Source organism: Gavia stellata, chromosome 4, assembly GCF_030936135.1.
Source record: "Gavia stellata isolate bGavSte3 chromosome 4, bGavSte3.hap2, whole genome shotgun sequence".
NCBI classification, from domain to species: Eukaryota; Metazoa; Chordata; class Aves; order Gaviiformes; family Gaviidae; genus Gavia; species Gavia stellata.
This window is the reverse complement of record NC_082597.1, coordinates 11,609,427-11,622,827: the sequence shown is the minus strand read 5'-3', so window position 1 is coordinate 11,622,827 and position 13,401 is coordinate 11,609,427. Positions and strand designations below refer to the sequence as shown.

The window sequence follows — 13,401 nt, the reverse complement described above, 5'->3', positions numbered from 1 at the left end:
ATTCATTCAGTCTGACACCTGATGAGAATCTCATGGCTACCCCAAGTGGAAATGACATGGGCTTTTTCAGCGGTCATTTGTAGTCAGGACTAACACTTTCAGCCTTGTCTAGAATGATTCATATACCATTGCCTACATTAACACAATTTTCTTTTTAGTTTTACTGACTTGCAGTTGTGCAATGTGGATTCAAACCAATGAAGAAAATGGTTGCCTCCTTTGGTAATGACAGTAGGAGGGATTTTTGTTTTAGAAGAAAGTTTTGCAAGTGCTTTCTCATAGATATTTCATTTTAGCATTCTATTGACATGCTGAATGTGTCCCATTTGGAAGAAGTCACTGCCAGTTGTAAGCTTCCTAGTGGAGTTTCAGCAAGCTGGAGCCTTCTCCCATAGGACATCTGTCACTGTAGCAGTTCTGTGCCCACCAGACACAGGGATTTTTTAATGGAACTGTTGGAAAACTTCTCTGTATACCATCTCCTCTCAAATGATATTATCAGGAAAATCTGCACAAAATGAGGTTGTGTTAATCATAACAGATGATTCTGTGGGAATGGGACATGAGACCCACCTTGCGGTTCTCCTCCTACCTGAGGGGTCGAATCTTTTTACCTGTGTGGGTCAGATCAATCCATCTGACCCACACAAACCTCTATCATGCCAGGAAACTTCAAACAACTGAAAGTGCATGAAATACGTTTAAGGTCTTTTCCTACTTATAGAAGTTGAGCAATCCTTCAAAACACAGATTTTGGGGTGCACAGTCTACCCCGAAGAGCTGTAGTTGGTTTTCTATTTTCAACCTGAATTCAAAATTCTCAGGATGGAGGACACCTACTGGGCCTACATTTCAATTAAATTTATATTGATATTTTCAGTGAAGCCATCTGTAGTATGAGTGCAAATAAAATGAAAATTTACCACCCCCATTCCTGAAATTTAGCATGTGTGTGTGGTATTTCACAAATTAATGTGAGTGCCCCAAATGCCATCATAAAGGTAAACATGTCAGTTTTTAAATATCAGGCACAGCATGCAGTTGCTATCTGTAACAATAAAATATGGCTTTAAAAAGGGAAAAAGGCATGCAAAGGTGAAACACAACTGTGATTTTCCACTTCAAACAGGTGAAAACTAGGAATGTTCCTCCTCAAAGCTGTCTTACGTAAGTTTTATAATAACCCTCGTATTCATACTGTAAATGATTTATAAAGACAAAATTATTTTAAAGATATCTGAATGCTATTTCAAACAGATTAAACCCACTAATTTAACAGGACAATTTTCCAGCCTCTAGATTCTAGGCTGCTCTTTTATTAGTTTCCCATTGTTTCTTGTATTCTTTCACTTCTAAACTTGAAGGTTGCACTAAAGGCACTGCAAACAAGTGTACTAAGTCATGTCATCTGATGGGCCAAAGCTTATTGAAGCTTCTTTCATGCCAAGAACTTACAAAGTAACTAACATAAAGAAGAAAATACTTTTAGAGCTGAAGCAATTTTACGTCACGAAAATAAAACCAAGGATTAATAGATTTGAATGAATGGTCTTTTTTTTGTACGAGAAAAAAAAAAAAGTAAGTTTACAACACAGTGTACCTAAGGTGGGAAGTGACTGGCTGAGATATAAGACAATAAAGATTCATCTTTTATATACTGCACGCAAAACACAAGGAAAAACTTGCAAACAAATGGAGAGCAGGCAATTGAACTTTACTAGCCCAATTTGAACTTAACCTGGTGACCACCATAGAAGACAATAAAAAATGTTTCTATAAATACATTAAAAACAAAAGGAGGGCTAAGGAGAATGTTCATCCTTTACTGGATGTGGGGGGGAAACATAGCGACAAAGGATGAGGAGAAGGCTGAGGTACTTAACGCTTTCTTTGCCTCCGTCTTTAATGGTAAGACCAGTTGTCCTCTAGGTACCCAGCCCCCTGAGGCTGGAAGATAGGGATGGGGAGCAGAATGAAGCCCCCACAATCCAAGGGAAAATTGTCAACGACCTGCTACACCACTTAGACACCCACAAGTCTATGGGGCCAGATGGAATCCACCCAAGGGTACTGAAGGAGCTGGCGGAAGTGCTCACCAAGCCATTTTCAATCATTCGTCAGTAGTCCTGGCTAACTGGGGAGGTCCCAGGGGACTGGAGGCTTGCCAATGTGATGCCCATCTACAATAAGGGCCAGAAGGAGGATCCGGGGAACTTTGGCCTCTCAGTCTGAACTCGGTGCCAGGGAAGATTATGGAGCAGATCATCTTGAGTGCCATCACACGGCACATACAGGACAACCAGGAGATCAGGCCCAGTCAGCATGGGTTTATGAAAGGAGGGTCCTGCCTGACTAACCTGATCTCCTCCTACGACAAAGTGACCCACTTAGTGGATGAGGGAAAGGCTGTGGATGTAGTCTACCTAGACTACAGTAAAGCCTTTGACATCGTTTCTCGCAGCACTCTCCTGGAGAAACTGGCTGCTCATGGCTTGGATGGGTGCACTCTTCGCTGGGTAAAAAATTGGCTGGATGGCCAGGCCCAAAGGGTTGTGGTGAATGGAGTTAAATTCTGTTGGTGGCCGGTCACAAGCGGAGTCCTCCAGGGCTCAGTTTTGGGGCTGGTCTTGTTTAATATATTTATCAATGATCAGGACGAGGCGATCGAGTGCTCCCTCAGCAAGTTTGCAGACAACACCAAGCTGGGTGGGTGTGTTGATCTGCTTGAGGGTCGGAAGGCTCTGCAGAGGGATCTGGACAGGCTGGATGGATGGGCCGAGGCCAATTGTATGAGGTTCAACAAGGCCAAGTGCCGGGTCCTGCACTTGGGTCACAACAACCCTATACAACACTACAGCCTTGGGGACAAGTGGCTGGAAAGCTGCCCGGCAGATAAGGACCTGGGGGTGTTGATCGACAGCCGGCTGAATATGAGCCAGCAGTGTGCCCAGGTGGCCAAGAAGGCCAACAGCATCCTGGCTTGTATCGGAAATGGTGTGGCCAGCAGGAGCAGGGAGGTGATTGTGCCCCTGTACTCGGTGCTGGTGAGGCCGCACCTGAATCCTGTGTTCAGTTTTGGGCCCCTCACTACAAGAAGGACATTGAGGTGCTGGAGCGTGTCCAGAGAAGGGCAATGAAGGTGGTGAGGGATCTAGACAACAAGTCCTATGAGGAGTGGTTGAGAGAACTGGGGTTGTTTAGCCTGGAGAAGAGGAGGCTTAGCGGAGACTCAGGGAGAGTTCTCTACAACTACCTGAAAGGAGGTTGTAGCGAGGTAGGTGTCAGTCTCTTCTCCCAAGTGACAAATGATAGGACAAGAGGAAACTGCCTCAAGTTGCGCCAGGGGAGGTTCAGGCTGGATATGAGGAAAAATTTCTTCACTGAAAGGGTTGTCAGGCATTGGAAGAGGCTGCCCTGGGAGGTGATTGAGTCACCATCCCTGGAGGTGTGGATGAGGTGTTTTGGGATATGGTTTAGTAGTGGACCTGGCAGTGTTAGGTTAACAGTTGAACTTGATGATCTTAAAGGTCTTTTCCAACCTAAACGATTCTATGATTCTATGAAAAGACATCAGCTGATACATATTTATACTATGAAGTGCTACTACGGTAAAACACGGAAAACTTTTTAACAACTAAGTCATATTGAATAGTCTCTCTACAAACGAGAATTATAAAATTGGTCTTACATTCAATGGGCTATTTGTGGAATAAATTATAAATTAACTTCAATAAAGACAACAGAATCTAGATCCACATATCTTTAAATATCTCATCATTTAATATATGAAAGCAGCCTACTATGCAATCTAAGAAGGTAACACTATGTTAGTGACTATGACTTTACAAAATTAAAAGTATATGTGTATTTTTCATGTTAGAATGTGTCTATCAATTATGTTATTATGCTCTACTGGATTAAGATTAACATTAAATTACACAGAGAGGGAATAACCAGAGCTCACATGTCATCATTCTGTAATCAAGTGTAGTCTTACGAAGGAGAGCATGACCACAAGCATATCCTGTGAAAGGTTATCAGGGGGGTTTCGTTATTATTCCTAAAAATGAATTTACTGGTTCAATCTCATTAGAAGTTTTTCAACCATAAATTTCCCTTTAACACCACAAGGATTGTTACTGATTGAGAACTATAAGGAGAAAGCAAATGGTTCTTCAAATTATACCTGCAAAAACTTTCTTAGTATTTCTTGTATTTCCAATGTCACCTTGGAGAAAACCAGTAAGGGATGGCATCTAGCAACCCAGTACTTTATTAGACAAGTAACAAAATGTAAGTGATTACTAAGATTTGAACTTGTAGATACATAGAACTTAATCAAGTGTCGGAAATTTGCCTTGCATTGCATCTGCACTGAATTTAATTATATACGAAAATATACTTAAATAATCAGAAATCCAGACCATTATCACCATTATACATTTGCGGTATACAGTAAAACCCCCAAACCCTCATTCACTAGAGGGAACAAGAACGTGAGTGTATTGTATTATATATAACAGTGTATATAAAACCAACCCAACCCTTGACAGTATTAAAGGATGCAGTAAAATAACCATTTTAAATTAATAAATCCTACATTTAATTTATTATACTTCACAGAATAATCAATTGTCAGGCATGATGTGAATAAGTCCACAAATCTCAGCACTACATATCTCTTGTTGTTTGGACTGGATATTTTACTATACTTTCCTCCTAACACAGCAAATTAAATGGAAAATAATAAGAAATGAATCATACATCTTCCCCCTTATGCGTGTATTTCCTTTAGCTGATGGCTTTTGTTGTAACACAATAGAAGCTACGAAGTCCAAATTTGAAGAGGAATCTCTGCATATATTTTCAGAATACAGCCATGTGTGCCACACAACGAGTTGCTATGATTTCAGTTTTTCCTTCCAATTGTCAATTTAAAAAGTACTTTCAGCTCAGACACAAAGATTAACTAAACCCCATCATATCATTCTATGTGAAACACTATTACAAAGCAGACAAAAAATTATTATTCAAGGTCACTAAATGCATCACTGGTTGAGATGGAAATTGTGTCTTGCATTTCTAGTTCTCCTTTTGAAGGGATTAATTCATATATATGAGGATATCCAATTAAATACTTCCACTGCTTTATACATAAGCATCCGTGGCAACTGTTAAAGTGTCTTGGTGAACTTTGATTTAAATTCTAGCTGCTTTTTTTGAAAAGAAAAACAAAGCAAACAAAAAACCCCACAAACCTCAGGTATAGGCACATCCCCAAACACTAGAAAAAAAAAATTATTAGTTGCAGTGTGAACCCAGCTCATATTTAACTTTTATTTAGAAAGTGATTAATCTTCTAACTATAATGATTTACACTGAAATGTAGTAAGAGACAATTTACGAAGCTGATTTATTTCACACCCCCACACTCCCACATATTCATGCATTTGTAGATCTGTAAGTATGCAAAAGCCAGACCAGAAGTTTGATTAGATTCAAAAATTAAAATCAAAACCAGCACAAGTAATAATCCAATCTAATCTGAACAACAAAACTCATCCAGTGATTCTCTTGTCAAGCCCATGATTCTGGTTGAACCACAGATCGAATTTCATCAATAGAAAGCCATTCCACTCCTAGCTAAGACATTCAAATGTATAATTAGCTTCACTGGGAAAAACATGTCAGTTTGTTCCAGCCCAAATCTATTCAGATTCAGATTCTAACCTTGAGATGTGGTTTTGCCTTTGCCTGATGAACAACAAAAACACATAGAAAATATTCACAGTGAGGAGATACACATGTATCATTTAGCTACCTGTGTTTCCGCTTGATAATGTAAGGATTACACTAATACAAGAAAAATGTCAATAAAAAGTTTAATTCTTTATGGCCTATGGTATACTTCTGTACCGCTTGATATCAATGAGTCACAAGGTGTAAAATATTAAATACATTTTATAGTCTTTTCAAAGAAATGCTATAGATTGAGAAAGCTTAAAGTGCCCCAAGGTTCAATACTAATATGTTTTTAAAAAGAACTTTACACATATATCAAAAATGCTTTCACTTCCATATTTAAATGTTCCTCTTTGTGCTGTTGTATTTTATGTAGTAAAATCTTTCATATATCACTTACTTTTTTGTCTTCATTATATTTATGGAAAATTTCTTGTGCTCTTTCTTCACCACCATCCGTAAACAACATAATAATCTTATTGCAGTTAGCTCTAGAGACACTGTGCTGTAGGAGATACAAACAGAAGGTTTTTTTAATTTCAGTCTATAAGGAATAACAACTGTTATATTTGATGGCTTTCATATCAAGATGCTTACTACTTTAAGACATTAATGGCAAAACTTCCAAAGTCTTTTAGGATTTCATTCATACCCCTTTCTGAATGTAAAATAAAATAAAATAATAATAATAATTAAAAAAATTAAAATAAAACAAAACAAAACAAAATAATTTTTCTGTTCCACTTGAGTTAAATATGACTCATTTCAGATCTGGCCCAACACAGAGAAATGGGGATCTGGTGATTTCTCTCACCTCCACCAACACAAGGAAAGCTCTTTAGCTCATACTCATCACATCAACCCCACAGCGTTTCTCTACAGATGTTCTGCATGACACTTGTACAGTGAGGGTCTCTAAATATTTTTACTCTTCTCTTTCCTCATTCTTCCTTTTTTTCTTGTCCTTACTGTCCTTGTGTAAATTTGGGAACAATGACCCTCTAATGAATTAGTGAATATTCATTCTTTTCTGCTGGACTCCTACTTACAGAAACTGTCAAGCTCACTGACCACTTAAATGAAAACTCTGGTAATTTAGGCATCCTATAGGTACATCTGAAAATCTCTACATTATAAACTTAGAAATATTTTTGCCTTTGTTATTTGTGTCACATTTTCTTAAAATAAGCTCCATCTTCCACTTCTTTAATTCCTTCCTGGGTTTTTTAATTATTTTTTAATACACTGAAATGAATAGCTAACCTTTAGAAAAGTATTTTAGAATCAGGTTTACATAATATATTGCAGCCAAGATATGGCTGCCTAGAGTATTAAGATCTCTCCATCACCTACTTTTCTAATTAGATTGCAACTCAAAGGTGAAGAACTGAGCATTTTCTTTTATTTCTGGTGAGCAAGCCTGGAATAGAGAGAATTGAGAAGAAGCCCCTCTGACTCCTAATTCAGCAGTCAAAGTAACTAGTAAAGTCACTGAGAAAAACGCAGTGTATTGTGCAAAGGAATAAAAACATTGTCCCACAGCCAGAACAACAGAGAGATGAATATGAATTTTGGCTCCTTATGAAAGGAGCCAAAGGCTCATCCTTTAGCATTCATCTTCTTTCATTATTCCCTATAAGTTAAGAATGTAGCCTGAGCAAATTGTTCATGAATTTTACAGCCAGCGTTCCTTGTCTTGTGTTGCATACAAATGGTCCTAGTCAGACACATCTTGGTACTTCTCAGGAGTTGGATGTGACAGAGCAAAACCCTTAGAGTTCAGTAAAATAAATTCAACTTCCCCCTCCATAAGCCTGAATTTTGCTGTATGATAGCTCTCCCTTGCTCTAGTCTTTGTGACTAGACAGCGACTAACTTTCACCTGGCCGGTCAGGTGAGATGATCCCACTCCTTTTCATTACTTTTCATCCTACTCTCTGATTTGATTCCTTGTTCTTTTGTAATAAAGAGATGGGAACACCAAAGCCAGCCCTCAAACATCACCCAATAATCCTCAATATTGCAGCTCCACAGTTCTACAATGCGTCCAGAAAACTAAAATACAAAAAACTTTATTTGCAATCACTATATCAATGGGTGAATAATTACTCCTCAGAGATGATTTGTATTGGTAGTTCAAAATTCAGTGGATAACTACTTATTTAATAATTTGAAAAAAACAAGTCTAAAGATTTCCTTACATGTAACAACAAATAAAAAAAAATTGAAATCAATACGTTCTCTCCAATCTCATCAGCACACTGTTTCATTTGGAATTAAATAATTTATGACCATTTTTTCCTTGTAAAATACAACCTTCAAGATACTGCTTTGGGCTGCAATCTTTTCGATATTAAAAAAGTAATAAAAGTAGAGTTGGATACTTCATAAATAAAGAAACTCACCTACATTTACAGTGATTTAATATAAGGGCCAAAATAAAATCAAAAGGAAACCAAAGAGATGACGGGGAAGGGGACCAAATCCTGCTCATATTATAAAACTTTCCTATTGATTTTAAAATGAACGCTATTATGAGCAATGTGAACTTGAGCTAGTCTTTGTTTTAACTGACTAAATAAGGATTTTTCTAGTGGCTCACTTAGCATAGGCTTATACAGTATCAGAATAATGCAGTGTTTTCTCTTTTTCTCCTAGTACTTACAGAAGGGCATTTACTTACACTACACTGTTTAGACACTAAAGTCATGTCATGGAAAAAAATTCCAAGATTTTAGCCTCCAAACAATATTGGAAATCTGAACATGAATAAGGTCAAATCACATAATATTTTCCCACCACAAAAAGTTTGCATCCTGATGAATGAACTTAACACATCCCTTTTACAAGGAATCAAAAGGAAGGCAGAATTGCCTTTACAACACATCCTTTTTTCCCCTCATTTGCACAAAGATGGAGGGATACTGGCTCAGGGACTGAATATAAGTGCTTTTGCAAAGCTGATGCAGTAATTTCATCACTTTTCTGAACAGTTTGCCTCAGCAGTCCAATGAATGGCTCTGCCCTCCCATCACAGACAGCAACTGAAGAGGAATGTGTTGCCTATACAGCAGCTTCCCCAGGACAAAAACTGGCTTCTTAGCTTAAACTGAAGCCTACATACTAATTTTTAGCTCTCTCTTGCACTTGGTAAAGTTTTTCTTTCTTTCAAACAAACAAACAAGACATGATCCATTTTATACTGTGCCTAAAACTGCTTTTGTTTTATACAAGTTTCACATCCCTAAAGCTAACTCATTAAGTGGCCGGTTGGGATTATAGACACTTTAGGAATGCATTGTTCAATATGAGTTTCATGCCACTGAGGAAGGAAAAGGTAAACCGATCCAAAAATCAACTATGGGGGGAAAAAACCATCCTGAATTGCTGAAGCTGAAGTATTATTATTTTCAAAGAAATAGCAAGTTAATATAATAATAAATAATGGAAAAATACTGCATAAAAATGATGAAATCCAGATTATTGATAATCACTTGAATTAATATGTTGAAACAACCTGAAGTGTCTATTTCCATCTAGCAACACATCAGACAGTAAGTTTTTCATGGCACAAGGGAAATATTACTTTGGTATTCAGGAAATTGTTTGAAATAACTGTCATCCAGAAACAGTACCCACAAAACTAATACAAAAATTTGAGCTGTTAAAAAATATTCCTTTTCCATGGACCTTAAAGCAATTGGACTCTTTGAGTTCATAAATATACAATTGGAAACTATCCCAAAGCATATTTTTTATTATTTGTTTAAGCCTGTATTATATCATTCTATTATATTGTCTTGTCACCAGAGTCTAGCCCTAACTCCATCACAAGCCCTTTACTCTTCCTGCCAAATGGATTTGCCAATATCTGGAGAGGGTGATTATATTTCTATAATCTAGTGCAATCTCTTAATTTCCCTTGATATACACATCCACAATGCCCAGCCATAATTTACAGGCTTGCAGAGATTATGTGTGCAGAGATTATGTGAGGCTAATCAAACCTCTGCCTCCAGTTACAAGAGAGATGGTCCCAATATGAGACTGATCTCCAATTATTTTTTTAAGCATTTTTTTAGTCCTACAAACAAGTCCACTTTGAGGCTTCCCCTGTGTGCAGGTCTTCTTAATACTGCCTGTACACAAAGTACATATTTGGTGCTGCACCAAATGTAATACATGATGTTAATCAAATATAAATGTTATGAGGAACATATTTGACAAAATTTCTTGTCTTCCTGGTTCCTTCTGCATGAGATGATTGAAACAGATGCAGAAAAAGCGGAAATGCACTCTAGCCTGGTCCAAAAAAAGTCCAATAGCCTTTAAAATGCTGTTCATCAGCTGTCCATCAGCACAGTGCACCCAATCGTTTCCCCACCAAACCCCTCTGCTCTTCTAAATAGTGACCTACTGTGGTGGTGCATTCCTTTCCCCTCTCTCCTGGGCCACTCTATAATCACAGAAATTCCAGCTAGGCCCTGACCTTTGTGTAAGGAGTTGGGCGGTTAAGCAGCCCTTGACTGTTCCAGGAACTCTTACATGATTAAGGCAGGGAACGGCACTGACTGTACCAGGCACTCCTGTTACCTGCACCGAGGCAGGTAATGACAGCAAGAAGAATGGGATGATCCATCATTCCCTAACAGCCCTGGAGCATTCCTTATCAGAATCATGACACGAAGGTTACAGAAATTCCATCATTTTACTAATGGCTGAAGCCAATCATCTTGAGAACCTATAAACAGCGGTCCCAGGTGAGACCCTCTGAGCTCTCCTTGACCACAGCGGGCTGTGACCAGCATCTCCCTCTGAGCGGGACACCTCTCAGAGTTTCACAAACTCTCCAGTCTATGAAATTTTGGAGGACATTGCCGAGCCGGCGACGGGACCTGGGCTAAAACTCTCCTCTCCAAGACTCAACCCTGGCCCGTTGAGGAATGCCAAGACATTTGAAGTGAGTATTTTCACAGAACTTGAGGGGAATTTTTAACAGGTACATTTGTATATATCTATATCTTTATGTCTGTGTGCGTGCGTGTATAAATCAGTCTGTAATCAAGCTATTGTTGTGATTAGCTCACTCTGTACATCTTAAAACTAATCCATGATTAAGTGTTGCTAAAATCTTATGATTTACCTCAAACCATGAATGAACCTCAAATTGCTGCTAAATACACATAATACTTTAGATAAAACCAAGTTTGGGACTAGGATTAGACCTAGCCGCACCTAGACTCCTCTCTGAGAAGGAGTTTAGAAAGGAAGGGGGTCTATTCCAAACCTTGTGACTCAATGGAAGGGCCTCCCTACTCTCTATATTCCTTTCACTAGACATAAATTGTTGCCCAAGACTGGGTCTAGAATTCGACCTAGCTGCACCTAGACTCCTCCCTGAGAAGGAGTTTAGAAAGCAAGGGGGTCTATTCCGAACCTTGTGACTCAATGGGAGGGTTTCTTTATCCCTTGTACCCTCTCTTTTCCTTTAGACATAAACCGTTGACCAAGTCTGAGACTAAGTCTGGATTCAGCTGCACCTAAACTCCTCTTTGAGGAGTTTAGAAAGCAAGGGGGTCAATTCTGAACCTCGTGACTCAATGAGAGGGCCTTCCTTATTCTTTACCCTTTTGTTTCTCAAAATAAATCATTTTGAGTTGATTCTAATTTGATTTTCCTCTGTATGTTTTAGTAAGTAGTAGAGTGAACCTTGCCATTGATTTCTGTTAAGTTGCATTTTTATAAACTTCTATTAAAATCGCTTTTACCAATACCCTTGACGGTGATTCTTTAAACGGCCTAAACCACTCACTCACGACAAATTGGCGTAGTTGGCAGGACCCTAAATCTGGATTCATGACCCCTACTGAGAAAATACCCTTGAAAACATTGTATTTTCTTTTCCTCTAACAAATTTTTTTAACCAGCTCTAGCCCTCAGCTGTATATACAATAGCAGGGAAGCACCCTGAAGTCCAGAATCTGACAGATTAGGGGAAAAAAATTAAAGATTTGTACACTGAGAGACATCACTGATATATTAAAAAAATGATAAAAAAAAAGAATACACTTCATATTTGTTAAGCTAAATCCTTCACTGCTCTAAATTGGTATAGCTTTATTTACACTAAGGTGAAGATCAAATATGCAGTCTTTATGAAGGTGAAAAGTAGAAACATTTTTTTAAAACAACTACACAAACTATTAAAAAAATTACTAATAAAACCCTAACAGTTGTGGTAAATGGGAAACATTACTACTCAGAAAGCTAGTGCTTGGGTGCCAGTTAGAAAGTACAATGTAATTCAAACATGGAAACAATGCATTTAATTTTTGAGGAAATTATTCTTTTTATACATGAGAAAGAAAGGAATTAGAATACTCTCAGGTGCCTAATATTCGTCTATTCACTAAGTAAGTCATTTGCTCCCCTCTGTCCTGCTCATGCCACAGTCAAGTATGACTTGCAGTAAGTATGAAATTGTAGGTTAACTAAACATTGCTAGGAGATACTGTAGTAAAATTGAAATAACAACACTGTAACATAGAGCTTTCCATTTTAAAATTAACTGCAAATCAACCACTACCACAGCTATGTGCCAACTGAGAATCACATGTTAAATGAAACACTAGCTGAATGAATAAAGTAAAAACAGTATAGCACACTGAAAACCAAATTTATTTCCAAACCTTAGCAACCTGCTGGGGGATCTGCAAAGAAAAAAACTTATTGCTGGGTAAATTGACTTGCTAAATAAGGTATTGTTCTGGTTATCACTCAGTTACATGATGAACAGCATACAGTGTCCATCTGAACATTCAAGTTGTCCTTCTTCACTTTAGAGCAGAGAGAGATGACTTTCATACTTACATTTAGCAGCTGTTCAAAAGCATAGCTAAAGCCTTTTTTGTAATCTGTAATTCCTTTAGCAGAGATTTTATAGACAGCTTCCTTCAGCTTCTTCTTGTTTCTCACATTAGCTTGGACAAGATGATTAAAGCAACTGACATTCTGAGCATTATTGTTAAACTGTAAAATAAATAGAAATAGTATTAAAGACAGTTAATTCTCTTTTCTAGTACTGTAGTAATAAAGGCTAATGTTTTTTTGACCCAAGCATGTCACACCAGGATTTTCATTTCCACTACATTAAGAATGTCCAGCAGTGCCTGGAGAGTTCAAAATTGGGCAACAAATATTTAAAAAAAAAAAGGTATTTGGTGCTTCCCTCTACCCCTCTACTGTAGGGGGAAAACTCCCACAAATATTTTTTTCAAGCTCCTATAATGAAATCAAAATAAGAAATGCAGAGTTAGGGAAATAAAAAACATGGGAAAGTGTTTATTTTACTTTTTTTCACTGAAAAGTATTGGTTGAATTATCAGGTGACTTCCATATTGCACGTACTAGTCTGTCACTAAACGTGTTGGTTTACAATGAAACTCGCAGGTCATAATCAATTAGTACACACATCTTATAGAAAACAAAATACACTCTTGGGGCAAAGGGAGCACATGAAAGTATAGCTGTAAATAGGAGAATATTGTTAATAATAATACAGATTTGTGTATTGAGAACACACATATTTGTGCTCTTACCCACATATCTGTAAAGACTGCTCCCTGAAAAATTCATTTATATGAGATTCTGACATTATTT

At 37.7% G+C, this 13,401-nt stretch overlaps 1 protein-coding gene across 4 annotated transcripts in view; it reads right to left on the bottom strand.

Annotated features, from left to right (window-relative positions):
* The window catches only part of CACNA2D1 (calcium voltage-gated channel auxiliary subunit alpha2delta 1), a 434,233-nt gene that overhangs the window by 81,431 nt on the left and 339,401 nt on the right, over nucleotides 1-13,401 (bottom strand). For all 4 annotated transcript variants that reach the window (XM_059817310.1, XM_059817312.1, XM_059817311.1 and 1 more), the window contains exons 11-12: nucleotides 12,613-12,771; nucleotides 6,143-6,247 (exon numbers count right to left, since the gene is read on the bottom strand). In XM_059817310.1, the coding sequence (XP_059673293.1) occupies nucleotides 6,143-6,247; nucleotides 12,613-12,771 (264 nt within the window). The remainder of the gene's footprint in view (nucleotides 1-6,142; nucleotides 6,248-12,612; nucleotides 12,772-13,401) is intronic.